Below are 24,583 nucleotides of genomic sequence, written 5' to 3'. Positions count from 1 at the left end.
AACAACAATATTTTTAGACTTTTCTACAATAATTTCACATGTTATACACTCCAAAACATCATCGATGGTGGTTGACTTGCTATCAATCTTTTTAAACCTCAGATCTGTATCTATGTATAGTGCAACGCCCCCACCTCTTTTATTTATCCGATTTGTAGTGAACAATTCAAATCCATCTAATTGAACTTCACAGCACCTATCTGCATCCAACCAAGTCTCAGAAACAGCAATGACACTGAATTTATTAAACTGACTAAGATATTGTTTAATTTCGTTATAATTTTTGTTCAAACTCCTACTATTAAAGTGTATAATGCTAAAGGCTCCATTCATATTAATGCGTTTAAATTGCTCGTCAGTATAGTAATCACAATCATTAATTATATTATTAAACAAATGCTTATCCGGATCTATGTCACAGCCAAACTCATTTACTCTATAATTTGTATCATCGTACAAAAGAATGTCTTCACTACCATTTATATATTCTGTATCATTGTTATCAATATCCATTTCGCTCAATTCATCCTCACTGTCATACATTTGTTTTTAGTTTTATCATACACACACATTCCCCCCGAAAGCGCATAGCGTTGGACACACCCAACCACAGGACCACTCACGCTCATGGAGCACATACTCATGCACACGCACGCAGGACACGTACACACACAACGTACACATCCACATTTATGCCCAAGCAACGCGCTGACAATCACACACACGCGCACAAACAACACGCAATCAGACGCACGCAGAAAACTCCTGTCTATTTGGAGATGTCCCGTACAGTTCCCAGTACTCCCAAGTCCAAAGTCCGAGTGTTCGAAATATCCATATCCACTTGTCGACTCCACTGAATATTATTAGAACTCACTGTCATTATATCCTTTGAGAAAAAAGTACCAAAACGCAAGCCTTCCATCCAACGCAAGACGAACACACACTGTCCGTTTGCAGAGTTACAGTATATCCTCAGTCTAACAAAAAAATATCCATCAATCCGTCGCCTACTTCGTGTTAAATTATTCCTCCAGGAAACATCCGCTGCGTAACTAAAAATAATAATGAGGCTAGATGTGGCCTGTGAGCATCCATGTCCTCCCATCTGGGCACAATTGTCTTTCCCATAAACACTATGACTTATCTTCTCACAAGTTGTAAGTATACTCAGTGGAATTTGCAACATTATTTGATTTGGTCAGAGATTTGGTTAGAGATAAATCTTACTGTTGCGCTACATTGTATGTGACATATCAATGGTTCCCAACCTTTTTTGGGTTGTGACCCCTTTTTAATATCACAAATTTTTGGCGTCTCCAGAAAAGAAAAAAAAAAAATCTCTTTAGAATTAGCTTTTGATAATGTTTGTTGTTGCCAGGATTAGTGCACAATGTGACAAGATGTGCGAGCTCAGATATTTTCATACTGCAACTAAAGTTGAGAAAGTGAAAGTATAAAATAGAGTTGTTAAAGATTTATTTTGTGTGTGGTGTTATAATTTAAAAACGAATAATAATTAGAACATTTTAAAAAATACGTTTTTAATCAGTATTTTTTATTATTATAAATTACGATACATTTTAGAGGACCTCATTTGAATTCCAGGCGATCCCACATGGGGTCACAACCCCAAGGTTGAAAAACATCTGTATTACATTATGTTTTTCAAGTGTGCAGCAGTAGAAGGTACATGGCTTCGGGTCGTCCAATAACTGAAGGGATGGGGGTTCGAATCTCGCTCTTTCTAAGTTGTTGTTGTGTCCTTGGGCAAGGCTCTTTACCCACATTGCCTCGTATTAATGGGTATGAATTGTGCATGAATGTTGGTGGTGGTCAGAGGGGCCGTAGGCGCCAAATGGCAGCCGCGCTTCTGTCAGTATGCCCCAGGGCAGCTGTGGCTGTAATGTAGCTCACCACCGCCGGTATGACTGATGGACAAGGGAAAGAAACCATTATTCATTCACACCTATCACTTTAACTCACTGAGCTGCTGAGACCCATTCTTTCATAAATGTTTGTAGGCGCTGGATTTTATACATGGAAGGGGTTTAAAATACCTAAATTAAATCATTTAGATGTTTGTAATATTTTATAACAATAATAAACAACAATAAAATTTCACTTCATCTTATCAAAGAAAAGATTATCACAAGCTTTCATCTTCATTTCTGTAACATTAGCTGAATTTACTTTAACATCCAAAGGTTAGGGAGAGCAGTCTGTTTTGACCAACATTTTTAACGGCTATTTTCAATTTCATTTTATATATAGTACTAATTACAACAATAAAACGTCATAGCACAAAATCTGAGATTGTTAATTGTTATTTAAATGTTGTTTCTCTTCAGGTGTCAGCCTCTCTCTGCTGTATAAATCATAGTTTGTAAAGCAGTGCCTTTATAAATCCTCTGCATCCATTTCTTTTCTACAAGATGTTCAGCACATCAAACAACGAGACATCGTCTTAAAGAGAGAACTGGGAGAGGGAGCCTTCGGAAAAGTATTTCTCGCTGAATGTTACGACCTGAGTCCCACCAAGGACAAGATGCTAGTTGCTGTGAAGGTGTGTGTGTGTGTGTGCATGTTCATTAACATTTTTAACAGAAATATCATTGATTATTTTACACAAACTAAACTTCTCTCGTCACCTCTTTACAGACTCTGAAGGACCCAACGCTTTCAGCCAGGAAGGATTTTCAACGTGAGGCAGAACTTCTGACCAACCTGCAGCACCAACACATTGTGAAGTTTTATGGAGTGTGTGTAGATGGTGACCCGCTCATCATGGTGTTCGAGTACATGAAGCATGGAGATCTAAATAAGTTTCTCAGGTAAGTTTCAAGAAAAGAATGAAGAATAATGGGATCAAAGACATGACCTAATGTGAGTGAGAAAAACAGTCTTCAAAAATATAATTTAATATAACACTAATTACACATTAATAGTATACTTTCATGCCAGCCTGATCACGCAGCTAGCCCATTGGTAGACTGGGTTGTTCAATAACCAAAGGGTTGGCAGCTTGAATCCCGCTTTATCCCAGTCACTGTTGCAGTGTAGTGCAGTGTTTGTTGGAAACAAATACAGATATCAAAACTAAAACTAGACTGGCTGACTTAACTAATCATTAACCAAGATGACGAGCTTTGAATCTGAAACCTTCACAAATCAACCGAACAGAACTTAATCAAATCAACATAGAACAAGATACTCCCGAACAAAAACAAACCAGAAACTCATGCACCCACGGACCCAGAAAGTAACACTCATCATTTTCTTTCCAAATTGCTTTGTTACCAAGTTCTAACAACACAGCCGAGTGTGTTCTCTAGTGTAAATGTCTGCGTTGTGTGGGCTGACTCCTCAACACGCTGATATAATATACTGATGAATGGATGCTTCAAGGCCGTCCACTTGGTGATATGACCTGAGTCTGAAGCTTATTGGTTGGCAAAAATTTCAATATTTTAAGTTTTAAAGACACTGGCAGTTTGAGCAGCATGGCATTGTCATGTTAAAACTTAGAATCTTAAAGGTTTTTGCAATCTTGAATCATCAAACAAAAAAGAAAATTAAAAAAATTGTATGGAAAAATAGGTCTGCTGAAGAAAACTCAAACATGTCAAGGTAAGCTGGTTATAAGGGTCAAATATGAGAATCAAATCCAAAATAGTTAAAAAATTACCAAAATACATACAGGTTTCAAAAGCAGTTAATTGACTCTACTTGTCCTCATGTACGCTGTTTTGTCTCTTCAGAGCCCATGGACCAGACGCTATGATCCTGGTGGATGGACTGCCTCTGCAGACCAACAGTGAGCTGGGACTGTCTCAGATGCTTCACATAGCGAGTCAGATTGCAGCTGGCATGATATACTTGGCATCGCAACACTTTGTGCACCGAGATCTGGCAACGAGGAATTGCTTGGTCGGAAGTGGCTTTCTTGTGAAAATCGGGGACTTTGGCATGTCTCGAGACATCTACAGCACTGATTATTACAGGGTAAGTTTCACTCACAATTTTATTGTGACTGCATTTTTTTTCGAATATTCATTACATTAAACAACTAAAATTAATCATATTTCTTAACATTGACTTTTTTTTTTTAAAATAAGTATCTTTGGCTAATAATAATAATAACTAGAACTGCAAGCAGTTTTAAAAGGGGGCCAAGCCTTGTCGCGCGACTCGGCCCCCAGGTTTCGCGGGTCCCATGGAAGTATGTCACGATGGAGGACGGGCTTGGGCCGAGCGTCAGCACACAGGCAAACATGCCATTTGCAGTGAACAGGCAGATATTAAGTTTATGAAGATGTGATTTAAAATGTAAAAGTAACAGGCCAAGATGCGTTTGCACCCATTATAGCGCCATGGGTGGTCTGTGTAATCTTCTATACCCTGTAAATTTTACAGCCCTCAACATAATAATTCAGCTGAAAAAATGTTTTTTTTTTTATATATATAAGTTATGATGTAATAAGCCACGCCCACTTTGACCAATCACGAATACATTTGAGATATGGCCTCAGGAGGGACCCAAGGTCATGCCCACCAAATTTGGTAAAAATTGGTCTTGCCATTTAAGAGAAATAAATATTCCATATTTGCAGTGCCCCCTGGTGACCTACATTATTCAAATTTGCCATGTAACCCCACAGTCACATGCCAACCAAGGATCTCAGATTTGGTGTTGTTAGCATTAATTTTGACCGAGATATGTACCAGTTCATGTTTTCATAGCTAACTGGAAAACTTTATTTTGCGCATATTTATCCCGAACAAAATTATTCACTGAATTTTAGATCAGGTCCAACTGAAGAATCTACATGCCAAGTTTCACACTGATTGGACAAAATCCCAAGGAGTAATTCGAAAAAGTAGGTTTCCCAGTTCCAATCTGTGGATATGGCGTTTTTGAATGTGCAACAAACAGTGTGGGAGTAATAGGCTAAAACGCGTTGACCTTGGTTAGAACACCACCTGCTGGCGGACATATGTAAGTTTTTGCGTCCAATGTACGCGGGGGGTTCTGGAACCACTCTCCAAAGGGTTTGCCCAACCTTGCATGGTTTAGCCTACAGCACCACTTTTACCGGGGGAAAAATAATAATAAAAATCCTCACGATTAGCACCGCTGGTCCTAGGAAGTACGTCACAAAAGATGACGGGCATGGGGTGAGCGTCAGGACACATGCCAACGTGCCATTTGCTGTGAACAGGTGGATATGAAGTTTTGGAAGATATGATTTAAAATGTGAAAGTTACAGGCCAAAATGTGTTTGCACCCAATATAGCGCCACCTAGTGGTGCACATTTTGGTATGGGTGATCTGTGTGCTCTTATATATGTACCCTGTAAATTTCACAGCCCTCAACATAATAATTCAGCTGCAATAAAAGTTTATTTTTGTTATGTTGTAATAAGCCACACCTACTTTGACCAATCGCAATTAATTACTGTCCCAGGAGCGACCCAAGGTCATACCCACCAAATTTGGTAAAAATCGGTCGCAGAACTTTAGATCAGGTCCAACTGAAGACTCTTCGTGCCAAGTTTCTCGCTGATTGGACAAACTCCCAAAGAGTAGTTAAAAAAAATAGGTTTTACAGTTTTTGCGATTTTGCCCCGACAAATGTTAAGGCGGAAATGGGTGTGGCCTAGCCCAGCTGATTCAGTGCTATTCAGGGAATCTGTGGATATGAAGTTTTTAAATATGCAACGGTGTGGGAGTTATAGGCCAAAACGCATTGACCTTAGTTATAGCACCACCTGCTGGAGGACATTTGTGAGTTAATGCGTCCAAGGTACACGGAGGGGTCTGGACCCAACATCCAAAGGGCACGCTTCCATACGCGGTCCCCAGGCCCCGCAGGTGCCCCGTAATAATCCGAGCGATTACAAAAGGGTTCCTAGCACCGCTGGTCCTAGGAACCGTGTATGCTTACATATGCGGTACCCTGGCTCCCTGGGCTTGGCCCCCTAACTAGAACTGCAAGCAGTTATGAAAGGGGGCCAAGCCTTCCCGCGCGACTCGGCCCACAGGCTTTGCAAAGCCCGTGGAAGTTCGTCACGAAGGATGACGGGCTTAGGGCGAGCGTCAGGACACAGACCAACGTGTCTTTTGCTCTGAACACGTGGATATTACGTTCATGAAGATGTGATTTAAGATGTGAAAGTTACAGGCCAAAATGCCTTTGCACCCATTATAGCTGCCCCTACTGCCGCACTTTTTGGTATGGGTGATCTGTGAGCTTTTCTATATAAACCCTATGTAAATTTCACAGCCCTCAACATAATACTTGAGCGGAGTTTTTTTTTTGTTGTTTATGTTCTACTGAGCCACACCCACTTTGACCAATTGCGAATAACTTCGAGATGTGGCTTCAGCAGCAACCCAAGGTCATACCTACAAAGTTTGGTGAAAATCGGTTATGCCATTTAAGCGATATACATTTCCCATATTTGCAGTGCCCCCTCGTGTCTTAAATTATTAAAATTTTGCTCATACCCTCACAGTCACTTGCCAACCAAGGTTCTCAGATTTGGTGTAGTGAGCATTCATTTTGACCAAGATATGCACCAGTTCCCTGGCCCCGCGGGCTTGGCCCCCTAATAATAAAAATCCTTACGATTACAATAGGGTTTCTAGCGCCGCTGGTCGTAAGCATGCGCTGTCCCAGGCCCCGCGGGCTTGGCCCCCTAATAATCGGAGTAAATACAATAGGGTTCCTAGCACCGCTGGTCCTAGGAACTGTGTATGCTTACATACACGGTTCCCTGGCCCAGCGGGCTTGGCCCCCTAATAATAATCCTAAGGAATACAATAGGGTTCCTAGCACTGCTGGTCCGAGGAACTGCGTATGCTTACATACACGGTTCCCTGGCCCAGCGGGCTTGGCCCCCTAATAAAAATCCTTACGATTACAATAGGGTTCCTAGCACCGCTGGTCCTTGGAACCGCGTATGGTTACAAATGCTGTTCCCTGGCCCTGCGGGCTTGGCCCCCTAATAATAGTGCATTCAATTTAAAAGCGCCTGTCAGGTCACCCAAGGACACTGTACAGAACAATATAAAACAGATGAAAATACAAGTAGGATAAAAAGATAAGACAGCAAACAATACAAAGGGTGAGGGACAAAATGGTAAAGTTATAGTGAGTAATTACATGTAAATCAGTCATCTTTCGGCAAAATTTGCCATTTTGAACTCAAATTTTTGTGAATCATCTATATCATATATATATGTTAAATGTTAAACTACACAACTGCTGAATGATTGGCTGTTTGCCTGTCACTGGTCACGTCCTGGGTTATGATAGGCTCTTTCCGCATACTGGTTTCACCCGTCTGTTAGCTGATTGGCTGTTTGTGTGTTTCTGTCAGTTGTTGAGCACATATTCATGTCTGTGGTTCAAAGACAACTCCGCTTCGATAGCAATACGGATCAAAACAAACAAACAAGCTGATGTTCTGTCTTGTCCAGACACGTACACCTTCACAAACACGCAACAACACACTCACCATGGCTGAAGCACCAGCATTTTTGTGTCTTTCTGTCATTCTGTTTATGGATGTTGTTGTCTTATTCGTCAGATATTTTGTGCATTGCTGTAGTCTTTTTGTGTATTTTTCCTGTAAAATATATGTTTATTTGCAGTCAAATTGTGTATTTGTGCTGCCATTTTTGTATATTTCTATATTTTTCTGTACTTTTGTTGTCATTTTTGTAATTTTGTTTATTTCTGTTTTTTGTTCATTTTTGTAGTAGTTTTGTGTGTTTTTAGAGTATTTTCTGTGTTTTTCTCTTGTTTTTTACCATATTTTTCTGTCATTTTGTACATTTACTTTGGGGGCCACATAATATTAGACAGGGGGCCACATTTGGCCCCCGAGCCGCCAGTTGCCTATGTCTGCGCTATTACATCTTGTATTAATTAGGAAACACATCTACAATTATCTAATGGGTTTAAACCGTTTACTAATGTTAATGTCAAATGTATAAAGCGACGGAATGCAGTTGGGGACTATGTCACAACAGAATGAACTAACTTTAAATTCAGAGATGGCAATAAAATTAGTATTTATTTTCATATTGTACTCAATATTGCAAATTTTAGGTACTTTTATATCATATATTGTAATTTTTCACAAACCACAACTTAAGTGGTGTAAATAAATGTTTTTAGGCTTGAAGAAAATAGTATATTTTGCCTTATTGTGTTATTCAAAGTGTTCCAGATTATTTAATTTTTGTGTTAAAATCAAAAAAAAATTATCTGGGGGAGAATTCCCCCCAGACACCCCTACAATGGGTTTGTTGTCACCTTTTTCATGCCGTTGTTGTTTGCTTGTCTGTGAATAGGCGAGTCGATACAGATTGGATTTGAAGGTGGGGAGGTTGGTGGAATTATGGTGGTCAGGTGGTAATGAGTTCCAGAGCTGAGGAGTAGACTGACTGAAAGCTTTACTCCCCATGGTGCTGAGATGGGCAGGGGGAACGGTGAGGTGGATGGAGAAGGAGAATCGGAGTGAGCGGGATGGAGTGACAATATGGAGAAGAGGTATGGAGGGGTGAGGTTGTGGATAGCCTTCTAAATTTTATAAATGATTTTTTGGTTGACTGGGAGCCAGTGAAGCTGTTGTAAGATGAGAGTAATGTGGTGGAAGGAGGGTGTTTTAGTGATGATACAGGCAGCAGTTTTGAACCAGCTGAAGTTTATGAAGAGACTTTTGAGGGAGGGCGAAGAAATAAGCAGAACGGGTGGAAGGACTGGAATGATTTTGTACTGTCAAGAATGACACCCAGACTTCTCAACCTAAGGAGAGGGGGGGAACTGAGGTACCATCAATGCAAAGTGAGAAGTTGTTGACTTTGGAGATGGTGGATTTGGTGCTGATGGTTACTGTTTAGTTTAAGAAAGTTTGTTGTGAACCATGATTTTATTTCAGAGAGGCAGGAGGAGAGGGAAGGAGATGGAAGAGGGCAACTGGGTTTGCAGGAGATGTGGAATTCTCTAGTATATGACCAAGGGGGAGGAGGTAGCTGATGAAGAGGACAGAGCCCTGGGGCACACCTGTGATGACTAAGGAGGGGTTGGATGTGAATGACTTGAGCTGCACAAACTGAGTGCGGCCTGTGAGGTAGGAATAGAACCACTGAAAGGGGGTGTGAGTGATGTCAATGGAAGAAAGTCTACTGAGGAGGATGGGGTGTGAGATGGCGTCAAAGGCCACACTCAGGTCAAGGAGGATGAGGATGGAGAGTGAACCGGTGTTTGCTGCAGTGAGGAGGTTGTTAGTGATTTTGATGAGGGCAGTTTCGTGCTGTGACCGGGGCGGAAACCAGACTGAAATGGCTTGTAGAGGCTGTTATGGTGAGATGTTTGTGGATTTGAGATGAGACTATTTTTTCAAGGATTTTGGAGGTGAAAGGTATATTAGAGATAAAACAAAGGTTATTGTAGTCGTTGGGATCTGATCCAGGTTTTTCTAAGATGGGGTGACAGCTTTCAGTTTTGAAAAGTGAGGAGACAATACTGGCAGTGGAAACGGCAGAGATAAGGGAATGGCAGAATTTGACCACAGTTGTGGGGAGGGGTTCCGAATCATTGGCACATACCAATATATAAATGGGGCCCATTACCCCGTACGTGTCACGGGGGCCCCATTTTTTCAAATGACTACTCCTCCATTAGTTTTTGTTAGATTGGAATGCAGTTTGGTATGAATACTTCATGAATGAACATGATGAGACCCTCTGAGCCCTTTTTTTGAAATGGTGCCCGCACCCACCCCCCATTTCCAGTAATTACCAAATTTATGGGAACATAGTAAGTAAGTTTTTCTTATACAGCACCTTTCACAGACAGAGGTCACAAAGTGCTTTACATATCAGCTCATTCACACTCATATTCATATACTAATGAGACAGACCGGGATTGAACCCCCCACCTCTCGATCAGAGGAAGACCAATCTACCACCTGAGAGATGTGATATATTGTTTCAAATGTAATTCAACGTAGATTATGATTATGCCTTGCACAATTCGATTAGGGGCTCAAGGAGCCCAGGGGCCCACCCTCCTTTTTTTGGCAATTTCTATCAAATATTGTGACAGTTGGTAGTACCGAGTCATTGACACATATCAATATATGAATGGGGTCCATTGCTCCATATGTGCCTTTTCAAATGACTACTCCTCTGTAAATGCTTGTTGAATCGGGCTGTATTTTAACAAGGATATTCTATGAGCAAATGTCAAGAGCCTCTTTGAGACCTTTTTTTACTCGGTGGAAACGTCATTTGACTGAATTCTCGGAAACGTTGTACAAGCTATTCGGCACAGAGACGTTACAAGTGCCCGGCCGTAGTTCATCCGAACTTGTTTATAAAGCCGTTCAAGTTGGTGGCCTTTTGTTTTCATTGTGCGGCGTTCAGGGGTTTGCCACGGGGCAACAGAAGAGAAAGAAACAGTCTGTGTTTTCAGTGAGGTGAGAGAGTTGAGGATGCTGCTTAAACCATTATTGATGAATGCGATGTCATCAGGGTTGGAGAGATAGTCCGGAATTGTGATAATTTTGATTTTGGAGGAGTGTCAACATCAATGTCCTTTATATTTCTGAAGGAGAAGAGACGCGGAGATTTAATCAAGAACAGGCAGAGTGCAATGTTGAACGTGATGAGGAAGTGGTCTGTTATGTTAAAATCTTCAGAAGTGCAGATGGAGGGAGTGAGGCCAGAACCTGTCCAGTATGTCTCCTTTGGAAGGTGTCGAGAAGTCAATGTATTGTGTCCAAAGCTGTCAATGCATGGTAAAAAGTCTGGTGAGGGGCAAGGTATTGACATTGATGTGTATATTGAAATCTCCCAGCAGTAATAACTGAGGTGGGAGGCTGGAAAGTTGAGTGAGGAGGATGGCAAAGTAAGTTAAAAAGTCAGTGTTGGGGGCCAATACACCATGGCAAAAATAGTGGGAGTGTGGCCAGGCAGTTTAAACACACTACATTGAAATGAGCTGAAGCGCTTACCACTTCTCGCTGTAAATTACTGCAAGACCTCATTCGCGAACTTTGCCACAGGGACGGCACATGTAAACAAAACCAGGAGTCGTGGATTTAATGAGTTGTGAGAAGTCATGCTGCCAGGTTTCAGGTAAACAGAGGAAATCAAGTTTACGGTCGGTGAGGAGATCCCGGATGAGATGGCCCTTGCTTGTAAGAGAGCGGATGTTAAACAGGCCGAAATGAATAGAAGTTGTGATTGACAGTGGCGTTAGCCGACCTAGCCAGGCAGGCTAGCAGGTCAACAGTCCTGCCGGAGTTTCTGGAGGGATGACGAGAATTGGACCAGTGGGATCTTATAGCTGCTGAAAGGTTGTTCAGGTGAAAGTTCCTGCTTGACCCACGATGGATGTATATCCAGCAGCAGAGGAAAGCGATGTCCGGGTGGTGCAGCGGTGAGTGGGGTGGAGGTACAGGTAGCCGCCAGCGGATCCGCTCGAGCTCAGCAGCTGTGTACTGAAGCAGTTTTGTCATCAGGTGATGGCTAAATGGTCCAGATACTGTTCAGAAAGTGCAGAAAAGATGAAAGGCCTGCCAGCGCACATCACATAGGGATCAGCCAGATAGAACAGCAGGGTGTGGTGCTAACTTCCAGCAGGTAAGCTAATGACAGCTCGCAAGCACATAAATCCAACTGGATCGGAGAACGGGGAAAAGTTTGGACACTTCAGCTCCCACACAGGTGAAGCCACACAGCCACAATTGATGCTGTCAAATCGTAGAAATGTTTAAGTCTCCGGTGAGCAGCGACAACGTTCACTCACAGGATCACTATATATACTTAATGACCACCAACTCTGCTTCCATCCCAGTTAAGGCATGGAGCCTTAAGAAACAAGAAGGCAAACTTTAAGTAGCTATGTATTTTACTTCAATGTCTACCAAACCAATAACAGAAGTGTGTGAATAGCCAAAGAAAGTATGTATGTTAATTAGCTGTGAATTTCCAAGCCAAGGCAAGGCAAATTTATTTGTATAGTGCATTTCATACACAAGGCAACTCAATGTGCTTTACATGATAAAACATTCCATTGTTTAAAATCAATAAGAACATTTAAAATCATCAGTAAAATCAATTAAAATCATCAACAAACACATTACATCAACAACATGACCAAAAATCTCTCTCTCAATCATACGCAGTAAAGAAAAAAAGTGCCTTTAACTTTGATTTAAAAATGTTCACATTAGATGCTGACTCCAGCTCTGCTGGCAGTTTGTTCCACTTCTTTGCAGCATAACAACTAAAAGCGAGCATCACCATGTTTACTGTGAGCTCTGGGCTCCACTATCTGACCTGTGTCCATAGAGCTGAGAGACCTGCTGGGTTCATACCTGACTAACATGTCACTGATGTATTCTGGACCAAGCCCATTCACAGATTTATACACCAGCAGCAGAACTTTAAAGTCTATTCTGAGGCTGACTGGGAGCCAGTGTAAAGACTTTAAAACTGGAGTAATGTGCTCTGACCTCTTTGTTCTGGTAAAGACCCGAGCTGCAGCGTTCTGAACCAGCTGTAGCTGTTTGATGCTCTTTTGGGGGATTCCTGTCAGAAGACCATTACAATAGTCCAGTCTGCTGGAGATAAAAGCATGGACCAGTTTCTCCTGATCTTTCTGAGTCATTAAACCTTTCACTCTGGAGATGTTCTTTAGGTGGTAGAAGGCTGTTTTTGTGATAGATTTGATCTGACTGCTGAATGTAAGATCTGAGTCAATCAGAACACCAAGGTTTTTGACTTGGTCTTTAGCTTTTAAAGATCGAGACTCAAGATACTTGCTGACAGCAGTCCTCTTTTCCTTGTTACCAAAAACAATCACCTCCATCTTGTCATGGTTTAGTTGAAGGAAGTTTTCACTCATCCAGCAGTTTACTTTTTCTAAGCAGTCACACAACACCTCAATGGGACCATAGTCATCTGGGTTATGATATAGTTGTGTCATCTGCGTAGCTCTGATAATCAACCTTACAGTTATGTAAAATATGTCCTAAAGAAAGCATATATAGGCTAAACAGAAGGTGTCCAAGAACAGAGCCCTGAGGAACCCCACAGGACATTGGTAATCTGTCAGATTCAAAGTTTCCAATGCTTACAAAATAACTTCGCTCCTCCAAGTAGGACTTAAACCATTGCATTACTTTTCCATTAGTCCAACCCATGTTTGAAATCTGTGCAACAAAATTGTATGATCTACAGTGTCAAATGCAGCACTTAGATCCAATAGAATGAGAACAGATACTTTTCCGGAATCAGTTTTCAACCTTATGTCATTGATCACTTTGATCAGAGCAGTTTCTGTGCTGTGATGAGAACAAAAACCTGACTGAAATTTATCAAATATTTTGTTGAATGTTAAGAATTGACTCAGTTGGTTGGTAGCCAATTATCTTGGCTACCTTTAGAGATAACCAGATCCAAAGTGTGACCTTGAGTGTGTGTCAGACCAGTCACATGTTATGTAAGACCAAAAGTGTCCATTAAAGCATACAGTTCTTTGGCAGTATTGTCCATGTTATTGTCTACATGAATATTTAAGTCACCTGTTATTCTTAAAAAGTTGTATTCAGTGCATACAACTGACAGCAGTTCAGCGAACTCATCCATTAATTCTCCAGAATATTTTGGGGGGCTATAAATGACTAAAAACAGAACTCTTGAATCACCCTTCAGTAAGAATGACATATATTCAAAGGAGATAAAATCACCAAATGTTCTTTCTTTGCACTGAAATATTGATTTAAAAATGGCAGCAACTCCACCACCTTTCCTGCAAATACGACACTTATTGAAATAAATAAAGTCTTGTGGTGCACTTTCATTGAGAATAGTATTGCTGATACCATCATTCAACCACGTTTCATTAAGAAATGAAAAGTCCAAGTGATGTGTCAAAATAATGTCATTAATTAGTAGTGACTTGTTAACAAGAGATCTAACATTAAGAAGAGCTAATTTTAAAGACTTTACTGGAGACACTGGTGGACTTTTTGGATGACATGTTATAGGAGTCAAATTTGTATCTCTATAAAGCTTTTTGCTTTTCTTTCATTTCACAATTTTACCTGTGTTACCCATCACCACAGGAATTAAAGAAGCTGCATTAACTCCATAAGGCTCTGACTTTTTCTGGTTCTTCCTAAATATAGAGCTATTGCAGTCCGGACCCAGCACACATCAGACCTGTGTCGCTCTAATTTGAACACAGCTGGGCTGAGGAGAAGAGTGATCCTGGAAATGATTTCGTCGAGGAGGGATGGGTGGTGCAGATTGGTTCTTTAGAAGGAGATAAGATGGGACCGTGGTGTGGTAAAGGGTGGGGTGTCAATCTTGTGCCAGCCAGAACCAGCTCGTTCATCTGGGCAGTTAAATCCAAGAAGGCAGGGGTAGGAGAGAAGCTGGATGAGGTGGAAGTAGGTGAATTTTGGGGTGAAGCAGGTGGGACCTGAGATGTGGGGGTTGGGTTGACCTCTTCATTTTGGCGATTTTGATTTCTTGCTGGAAGCTCATCGACTCCATGTTCTTTCCTTGTTGTTTTGTTCTTCGATGGTACATGTTGTCTTCTGTCTTTATTTGGACTGATAGCAGTGTGACTGGTGAGGTAAAATAAGTTGGATGTGAAAAGTTTCACTCCAGCCTTGTTTAGACACAGTCCATCTGCTCTAAAAAGATGACGGCGTTCCCAAAAAATAGGAAAATTTTCTATAAAATTTAGTGAAAGGGCAGCACAAGCCGAAGACAAAAATTTATTCAAAGAGTAAATCCTTGAGAATTTCAGATCTCCTTTGCGGACTGGAGGTATCGGGCCACTGATGAACACTTGAGGCTGCAAACAGCTCACAGTTTTTAGCAGCTGGGTGAAATCCTGCTTTAACACCTCAGACTCCTCCTTGGCTAAATCATTTAACCCAAAATGAATCACAACATTTTTAAAATGTGGGTAATCTGCAACAATATGCAAGATTTTGTCAGCCAGGTCTGATACTGTGTCATTAGGTAAGCAGATCACTTTTACGTTGCTGCTGAACATCTTCTGAGCATCTTTAACAGAAACATCTCCCACTATCAGTGTGTGAGGTTGTTGCTTTGGCCTACCATGTCGCTTTTGTTTTCCTGAAGCACTTTCAGTCTTCGCAGTTCCTGAAGGTTGTGTGTTGCCCTCATTAGAGCCAGATCCTAGGTCATTCAGCAGTGGGGCGAATCGATTACCCAGTTCTACATGAAACTGGGTTTGTGATTTGGTGATACTCCTGCCTTTAGCAGATGTCCACTTTAGTGCCTGGGTAGACAAGGGAGTTGATGTTGAGGCTGCAGTCTGCGAAGTCAGTGCAGGCCAGTCCATCTCATTATTGATATCAGGGCGCTTTGCTCGGCCCGTTAGTCTTTGAAGTGGATATGACTTTTTCTTAGGCTTAGCTCCCAGAGTATTCCAGGGAGGACTCGCACCTGTTGGCTTATCAACGGGAACAGGATCCTCCCTCGGCCTGATAGCTTTGTTAGCACGGGCTGGTAGCAAGTTAGCTTTATCCACTCCGCTGTTTTGAAACAGCGGCACAGTCGTATCATTATCATATCCACAGTGTCCATTAACCTCAATGTTTACTTGTATTCCTCGCACTGTAGTCTCCAGTTCAGTAATTTTTTGGAGAAGACTGCTGTATTCTGTTGTGGAAAGAGCCATTCTTCTGCTAGTTAACTTTCTACTTGTAGCTAGTTAGCTTGCTACTTGTAGCTAGCTAGCTTGCTACTTATCTTTCCAGTTGAGCCAGCAAATAAAAAAAGCAGTAGATGATTACCTCAGAGCCAGAGTCAGATGGTAAATGATAGAGTTTGATGTTGAAGTATCGTGTAATTTCTCAGAAGAAAAAGTTCATGTTTAGTAAATAAATTCCTCTGAGCTCCACTCTGGTCTTTTGCTGTTGTCAGCTGTTGCTGTCAGCTCAGCTGCCGGAAATGGTCACCTCAAACAAGGAAGTCCCTCGGCACTAAAAGCAAGACGTTTTCAATCACAAAGTTTACCATTTTAAAATATCTGATATTGTTAATTGAAGCATGGAGTGCTTTCTTTATGACTTCAACTGCCATGTGTTGCATAAAAATTCAAATCACAATGTTTTTTCAGAAAACAAAAGTTTTTTGCAGGTTTTCTCTGTTTCTCTCATGCCAACTTGTTCCTGGTTTTGCCATGGAGCATCAAAAATATTTGAAACAAGCAAACTTACACATTATCATGTTATTGCTCTTGTGTTTCTGCTTTAATGTATTAACAACATTATAATGTAATAACATTTTCAAGCATTGTAATTGTATTATGTCCTTCGCAAACAAAATCTTTCCACTCACTGTTGACTGGGAACACAAAAGGAGTAACTTTTTGTGATTGTATACACATTTTTAATGCTCTTTATACAAATAATCATGATACTTTAAATTGAATGTCGTCTATGATAAACATTACACTTTGTTGAATCTGATTATTCTTTATATTAAAAACAATCCTGACATTTTTTAGTTAATATATTAAAAAAAAAGCTAAAATAAGTTAAACACTTGTGTTAACAAAATTGTTGTATAATAAAACAATCCAATACTAAAGGTAGTGATAATAAATAGGTTACGTCCATTTAAATGAAGAGTCAATGGACCGGTCTTTTTTGACCAGGGACACAACAAAGTTTACATGAAATGAACACAACGTGAGGGTTAAATGGAGGTGTGGACAGGGAGAGACAAATGTTCTCAATTTTCCAAATCATTTTCCACAAGTCTTTGTACATGAGGCCCCAGGGCATCAGATCTATTTTTTGATGCCTTTACCTGTTAAAGTTAATATTTGACTAAAACCCTGCAAAGCTTTGCAGCTTTGATAGCTACTCAGCTTAGGCATTGAATAAACAACAGTCATGGAATAGCTCCAGTAGCTTGAGGAAGAGCTACAATCCATGTGTGACCTTTTGCTAAAAGAGAAGCCAGGCCTGGTCAAAAAGAACACAATCTTGCAGAGGCAAGTAAACTTTTATGGGAGAAAACCCCTTTAAACCTTGGAAAAGACCATTTGGATGAAAAGTCTTATTTGACACTATTAAAAATCTTGTTGCACCCTCACCTCCCCATGTGCCTGTGTACACACAGGATGACTGTAATAGTTTTTAAACTTCTTTGTGAACAAAGGGCCAGAATCAATCCTCCCTTGGATAGCATATGCACTGCATTAGCCTGTGTGCTCATGGTTTTCCTTCACTTCTCTGATGTTCTGGGTTTAGTGGGCAAGATGAAACCCTTATCGAGCCCTGTGGACATTGTTCCTACTCCCCTCTTCTTCAATGTTTTTGTCGTTGCCGGTCCTTGGGTGGTAAAATTGATAAACCTTTCACTTCAATCTGGCTCGGTCCCCAGCTTCTTTAAACATGCTGTGGTGAATCCCATTCCAAAAAATCCTAATCTTCATCCAGTGGAACCTATAAATCACCGGCCCATATCAAAACTTCCCTTCATGTCAAAGACAAATGAAAAAGTGGTGGCTGAACAGCTAACCTTCTTTTTTGAACAGCTTGAATTTTATGATAAATATCACTGTTTCCAGTGACGTGATGATGACCGTTGACTCTGGTCGCTACACAGTTTTGGTTTTACTCGATTTGACGTCTGCCTTCAATACTGTAGATCGACTAAAATCTGAGATGGGGTTTTCTGGGGCTGTTCTCTAATGGGTTTTTTTATGTATAAATTGAAGAACTTTTAATGTTGCTATCAACAATGTAATGTTGAATGCGTCCAACCTGTCATGTGGAGTTGCCCAGGGCTCTGTTCTGGGGCCTAATTTGTTTTTGTTGTACCTAATGCCTCTTGGTTGGTTGATCCATGGTTTTGAAAATGTGCTCTATCATTTCTATGCAGATGATATTCATTTGTATTGCTCCTTCAATGACTCAGAGTTTAACCTATTATCTGAGTTCTTGGAATATGTATCTTGCATCAAAAATTAGTTGTCTTCAAATTACCTTCAGATAAATTCTCACCAGACTGCCCTTCGTGCTTCGGCGAGTGAGAAGAGGTACTTATTTTGAATGACGTAGTGCCATCCGCCTCTACTACTTAAAGTAGGTGGGACTACCTGTGGCGGACGGATACGTTTCACCAGCCAACCAGGATTGGCATATTGAGATAGTTGCTTCTGAGGGCTGCAGAGGAGCATACATCCCATAGTGAGACATTGAACAATATATTATGAAAGGTAACCCTTTCACAAGAGGCATTCTCTATTTCAATATTTCAGAGGATATCTAAACTATAGCAATGAGTGATTGTCAGATACATGACTCCCTCTGTATTGGACCGTGTACAGGTCGGTGGTCACACAATGCTTCCTATCCGCTGGATGCCACCTGAGAGTATCATGTATCGCAAGTTCACGACAGAGAGTGATGTGTGGAGCTTCGGAGTCATTCTATGGGAGATCTTCACTTATGGAAAACAACCATGGTTTCAGCTGGCTAACAACGAGGTAAACTATCCTTGAATACTTTGTGAATCTTTGTCAAACTCCAAAAATAGTGTCTCATATTGTTATCGTGAGCCTATCGTTTATTGTCTTGTAAATTTGTATATTGTGCACCCCAAACACAAAGTCAAGAAGGAAAGAAAAATTAAGCATTTATCATTGAGAACAGTTTATTTGTAAACTAATTATATTTTGTCTTGTTTCATCACTTGTGTCTTTGTCTCCTCAGGTAATAGAGTGTATTACACAGGGGCGTGTCCTGGAGTGCCCAAGACTATGCCCAAACGAAGTCTACGATATGATGCTGGGCTGCTGGCAGAGGGAGCCACAACAGCGTCTAAATATAAAAGACATTCAGAAGAAACTGTTTACATTAATGAAAGCCACACCAGTTTACCTAGACATACTGGGATGAAACTGCTACAAGAAAGAGCTATGACTGTAATGTGTTCAACCCTATTTCTACATCAGGAAGAATACTGAAGTATAAATTAGAAATGGTCTGTGATTTTACCTGACTGACGAAGTAAGTTTCTTGTGACATAATTTATCTCATTTAGACAAAATATTTGTTTTGTTTTTTTTGTTTTTTTTATCTTAATTAAAGGAAATTGAAATGTTCTACATTTAATCTTTCCCCCCAAAAGTATCTGGCATTCTCAGAACCTGACAGTATGGTATGGCTATGTTTAGAATACAGGCAAAATTGGCACCACATATTTAGCCCACACAGAATAATCAGATCTTCTAAAATGATATCTGATCTTTTTTGAATAGGTCAGAATAATCATCTCACATGGCATCTGACCATTGAAATGCCAGTGAAAGCAAGAGGTGTAAGCATGTCTATACTTCATGGATAAAACAGGACGAAATGTGAAGGTATCTGATTGGTTCTTTTCATTAGGACTGAATGGCAGGGATTGGTTAGAGTTTTTACAGGATTTCAGCTGCTGCAGAGCTCTGACTTTTTTCGTTGATTGTTTTAGATACATCTGTTGATTAGAAGGACCATTTCCCCAAGCATAATAATAAGTCTTTCTGAACAGGAGTGTAGTGCACACATAAGTTTTGGCTAGTCTTCTGAAAAAGGTGCCCACCAGCTGGTGTGTTGTAAAATTTAAATCCTGGAGATTGCGTGCGCATGCACCTAATTTAGTATGCACATGCCTCATGATATGGGTCCATACATCTTGAATCTTGATATATTGCCCAGCTCTAATTCCTAAATTATAATACAGCCTAAATTTCAACATAAATGTGTATATGAAGCACATTTGTTTATTTAATATACAACACATTGCATATTTAGTGTTAATTTCACATTGCTTATCTTTAGGTTACACATTAATATTTTATGTTCATTACATATTCTTATATTTTCTCATGCTCACTCATGTGGTTCTCTAGCATTCACAAATAACTTATTTTAGACATTTGTTGCAGAATTTACATCCTTTAACACTTTTTGAAAGGAGTGTATTTGTGGCGCTTGTGATTGGCTCGCACCTGAAATGGCCTGGGTGGCAGTTCTCACAAGGCTAGTGACAGTGTTCAGTTTAGAGAGACAGAGGAATGTTTTTATTAATTTATCTTTTAATTAGTGTTACATTAAAATCCGATACATTTAAGGGAAAATACTAATAAGGGACGATGGCGGGAAAGAGGGGTAAAATACGGGAGTGTCCCGGCCAAAACGGGATACTTGACAAGTATGTTTATTCCCTCTTTCTTTTTCTATTTCTCATGCCCCGACCCAGCCCAAAATCCCCGGTGTCCCCGTACGCCAATATATGAGGTTATTTGGCACTTGGTAGTAATTTGCACTCTTTGAGGGCTCTTGTTTAAGCAATTTAATGCCTTTTTTAGATTAGTTTATTTTTTATCTGTTCCGTCTCAAGTTTTGTGCCATCTCCATAGGATTTTTTGTTGCTTCCTTTACCTTAAACACCCTACATAGATGTGTCATTGTCTCTCTTTTTGTGTCCCCTTTTATAGTTCATTCTTTATTCACCCAAAACAAACCTTCTCATTCAGTCATTTTTTTTTTTTTAATTATACATGAGTACAGTCCTGACTTTAAATTCCTGGAAGAGTAGCTTTTCTCTTGTTATGCATGTTAAAAACTGACATTAAATGCCTCCAACAGCTTTTTAAACACTTTAAGATACTTTAAGTTTAGTTACTGTTGCCTGTGTGCCTCCTATGCTAGATAGACTGAGAAGCATTGTATAATTAGACATTCACAGGTCTAATTCTCCAGTTTGGGATGAATTATTAGATGAATTGTGTACATACTGTAAAGCAAAAAATATAAATAGTCTTAGTGTCTTAAGTTATTGATAGTGGTATTTGTGATTAACATGTCCTTGAAACAGAATGTCATAATCATGCATAGGTCTCCTGAAAATGTTATTTAACATGAGATAATGTAATGATGATTTTTCTTAACTTAAGATGTACTTTCCAAGTTTAACCAAGGTATAAAAAAAATCACTTTTTTCACGTGTTTCAGGGGTTATCCATGTCTTAATGCTGATACACAATTATACACTGCTACAATTAACGTTTTGACGAATGAAATGAATACTAATTTGAGCTATTTTAGAGTGCTATTTATGCTGTAAAAGTAATGCATATAAATACATTTGTACATTCTTGCTCTTCTTTCTGTGGTTGTTGCAACTTAAAACTCTATTAATAAAATATATTACCAAAGACATTAGCTGCTAGTTGTCCTCTGGGTGGCTAGCCATTCTTGCTTTCAAAGCCCAAAATTTTTCTACACATTTCACAGGAACAGTGGACTCCATTCAAGTTTAGAGTAGTAGTTGGTAAAGAAGTAGAACTCCAGGGTTGCTGATTGGAGTCTGCTCAAGGCCACTACTGTGGGCCATGAGCAAGGCTGTTAAGCCCAACTGCTTCATTGTGGCTGCCCCTCTGGCATGGGTTAAATGCAGAGAAAGAATTCCATGTACAGTATGTACCAGTATATATGACTAAAGTATTCATCACAAAGTTATCTACAAGTTAGCGTGGTGAGAAGCAAAAGAGCAAATTATTTTTGCCCACAGGATTACATACTTTTAAGAACTGTAAGATACTCAAATGCAAAATACTGTATTCATCAACAAGTCCATTTCTTAATCTTAATCTAGAAGCTGTGTGTGACCACCTGGAGCTGTATGACATGGCCTTTATAACCGGGACTAGGAAGGATTTGGTGTGGAGAAGAATCAGCGAGGAGGTGGTAGCAGCAGATAAAAGTTATCTCTGTAGTTTACATCTTTGAAAGTCGGCACTGAGCTAGGACAGTGTTGTGTTCAAGACCACACTATCCGAGACCAAGACTTGCCCGAGACCAGAATGCACCGAGACCAAAACAAGACCAAGACTTCCGGGAGCCGAGACCGAGTCAAGACCAAGACCATAAACATTTTTTATTTTATTTTAAAAATATATATAAATAAATAAAATTATGACAAGGTTCGACAGTTAAATAACATTCTCTCTTTAATTTTTGATTCTTTTAAGTACATCTGACGGAGAAAAATGGTGCCTGCAAAAAATTAACGAAAATATTAAAACTACTACTGCTACTGATAAATTCACAATTATTGTACATATTTGAAAACAAGATTTTTTTGTCAGCTGAATGTACAGCGAGTGTAGTATTTCTGCCAAGAAATAACATGGTGAAACTAAATAAGACAAACTCAAACCCTGGAACAATCATGTGACAAATCAATCAACAGTTCTTGTTGAGAAAGATTATTATTATTCTGGATACAGTGGAAACAGAAACTATAAAAAATAGTTATATTGTGAACCTATTAATATTGTAGGGAGGATATTAAAAACATAAATGTAATTGGAGACTAAAGCCACAAAAAACACTACTTTAAAAGGAAAATAGAGTAATATTAGACCTCTTTACAGTTATTTGAGTCATTCTGCACTTGTGCGACTTGCGGTGATGACGCGCTGGTGACGACATAATTTAAGATGGTGGCGGCCCGGACTACAGCCGACACTATTTGATAAAAGCCTTAAAAGACATGGATATAATGAAAAGAGTGGATGGACAGAGGCATAAACATGCAGATTTTCACACGGACACACACGAACTTATTAAACACACACGGACCTCGGTAAATGGAACAGGCTTTCCGAGACTTGGTCTCGAGACCAAGACCGGTCTCGACTACAACACTAAGCTAGGATTGCATTAGCCGCAAATCACAGCTGCTTTTTTCACTGGTGGTTTATGTTTATGAGAGGAGAAGAAGGAGCCCATTTTTTGATCTTGCGACACATGTGGAATGTTTCATGCGGCAAATGCATCTGGTGCCGCAAAAGACGCATTTGGTGTGAACGCAGCATTAGCCAATCAGGATGCAGAACACCTTAATACGTTGTTTAAAAAAAAAAAAATGCATGCAAAATTGCACTGTAAAAATAAGTCCGCGAAATACAGAGGCCGTGAAAGGTAAACCGCGTTATAGTGAAGGACAACTGTAATTACAATAAGCAGTGTTACAACTGATGAAGTAAAACAATATGCTCCTTTGATATTGATCTAGCCAGTTAAAGCGAGGATAGGCAATTTTCTCCAGATACACTTTTTAAGTTCTTGGTTGAAATTGTCTTTATATCCTGATAAAAATTAAGATCTTATGTGCTCTGAAAAAGGAATGAAGAAAATCAATCAACTGTAGCAGTAAACCTGTAATTACTTCGACCAATGGAAAAAAACGAACTGTTTTTCTAACCAATCGTGTCTCCATGTCTCCCTGCTCGTTCTCGATCCCTCGCATGCACAAGCTCACACTGAAAGCGCGTCACCGCTGACAGAGTTAAAACAGAGTTTTTGGTCATGTTTTTTAACATATATGATGGTAAAGTTTATTGTTTACTTACTGTTGAATGAGACATGAGACAATGAAGTTTCCACACAACACAAGCGATGAGCTGAGGTCTGCTTCTGCAGCAGCTGTGCACATGCACGTGAGTGAGACGGAGCACAGAGGGGAGGGGGTAAAGGGGTCAGGTAGGCTACATTCAAAATCATGCAAGCTTTTGAAAATCGCCTACCCTACCTTTAAGCAGAAGTTGCTGGAGGATGAAGAATGTGATGTTGTTGACCTGAATCAAATAGAACACTTCTGGGACATTGTAGTATAGTATATCCACCTCAAACCTTCCAAGAGTTTAGTGATTCCCTGGTCCAGGTCTGGGAGGAAGTCCGACTAGAAACCTTATCTCATCTTATTAGGAAACTTAAAATCACACAGAGGCCATAAAAACTACTTAATTCTATTTTGAGTTGCTGTAATAAAAAAAGACAAGCCTGCCACATTTTTAAAAAATCTTTCTGATGTTTGCTGTGTTTTTCTTCAGCCTTTAGTAGGCTGATAATTTTGATTTCCATCTAATCATGGCAATGGAAATGATTAAACTTATTACTCAGTGTAGAATAAATGTTCCGCTTCCCATGTAATTGGAGTAGTTTTTGGAAATGTTCTGAAAAAATATTTTCATTTATTTGTATTTAAATATACATATGTATTTAAATTGATTTACTCAATTGCTCGGTTTACAAAAAATAGCACTAGTTGCTGTTCTTGATCCTTCATAACTTATTTATTTTACTTCCTTTTCACTGTGTAACTGTGTCTAGCTTTAATTCACCTCACTCCCTAATTTGATCTGAAGAACGTGATCACATTTTCATTACTAGACATGTCCATTTGATTTTGTTTAAATTTCCAATATATATATATATTGTAGGGAATGAAATCCTCCAATTTGAACCCTGACCCAGAGACACGAGTTTCACCATTCATTAGAGTCAGAAGGTCTGGTCTGTGAAATGCAAACGTACCTTCTCCCACAATAACATTCTGTTGGATATTGAATTACCTGAAGAGAGTGGCATAGGACAGACAATATTTGCAATTTCAATTTCTGCAGGAACCATTCCAATAATGCTTTCCTTTGTGACTTTTCAAACATAG

At 39.8% G+C, this 24,583-nt stretch overlaps 1 protein-coding gene across 2 annotated transcripts in view; it reads left to right on the top strand.

Annotated features, from left to right (window-relative positions):
• LOC114464460 (NT-3 growth factor receptor-like) overlaps positions 1-21,042 on the top strand; it is a 114,335-nt gene extending 93,293 nt beyond the window's left edge. For both annotated transcript variants that reach the window (XM_028448678.1, XM_028448677.1), the window contains exons 14-18: positions 2,436-2,566; positions 2,662-2,834; positions 3,762-4,005; positions 18,411-18,569; positions 18,796-21,042. In XM_028448678.1, the coding sequence (XP_028304479.1) occupies positions 2,436-2,566; positions 2,662-2,834; positions 3,762-4,005; positions 18,411-18,569; positions 18,796-18,981 (893 nt within the window). In that variant the 3' untranslated portion in view covers positions 18,982-21,042. The remainder of the gene's footprint in view (positions 1-2,435; positions 2,567-2,661; positions 2,835-3,761; positions 4,006-18,410; positions 18,570-18,795) is intronic.
• The last annotated feature ends 3,541 nt before the right edge of the window (positions 21,043-24,583 follow it).

Source organism: Gouania willdenowi, chromosome 6 (assembly GCF_900634775.1).
Source record: "Gouania willdenowi chromosome 6, fGouWil2.1, whole genome shotgun sequence".
In the NCBI taxonomy this organism is placed as follows: Eukaryota; Metazoa; Chordata; class Actinopteri; order Blenniiformes; family Gobiesocidae; genus Gouania; species Gouania willdenowi.
The sequence above is the reverse complement of the archived record's forward strand: the minus strand, read 5'-3'. Positions and strand labels throughout refer to the sequence as shown.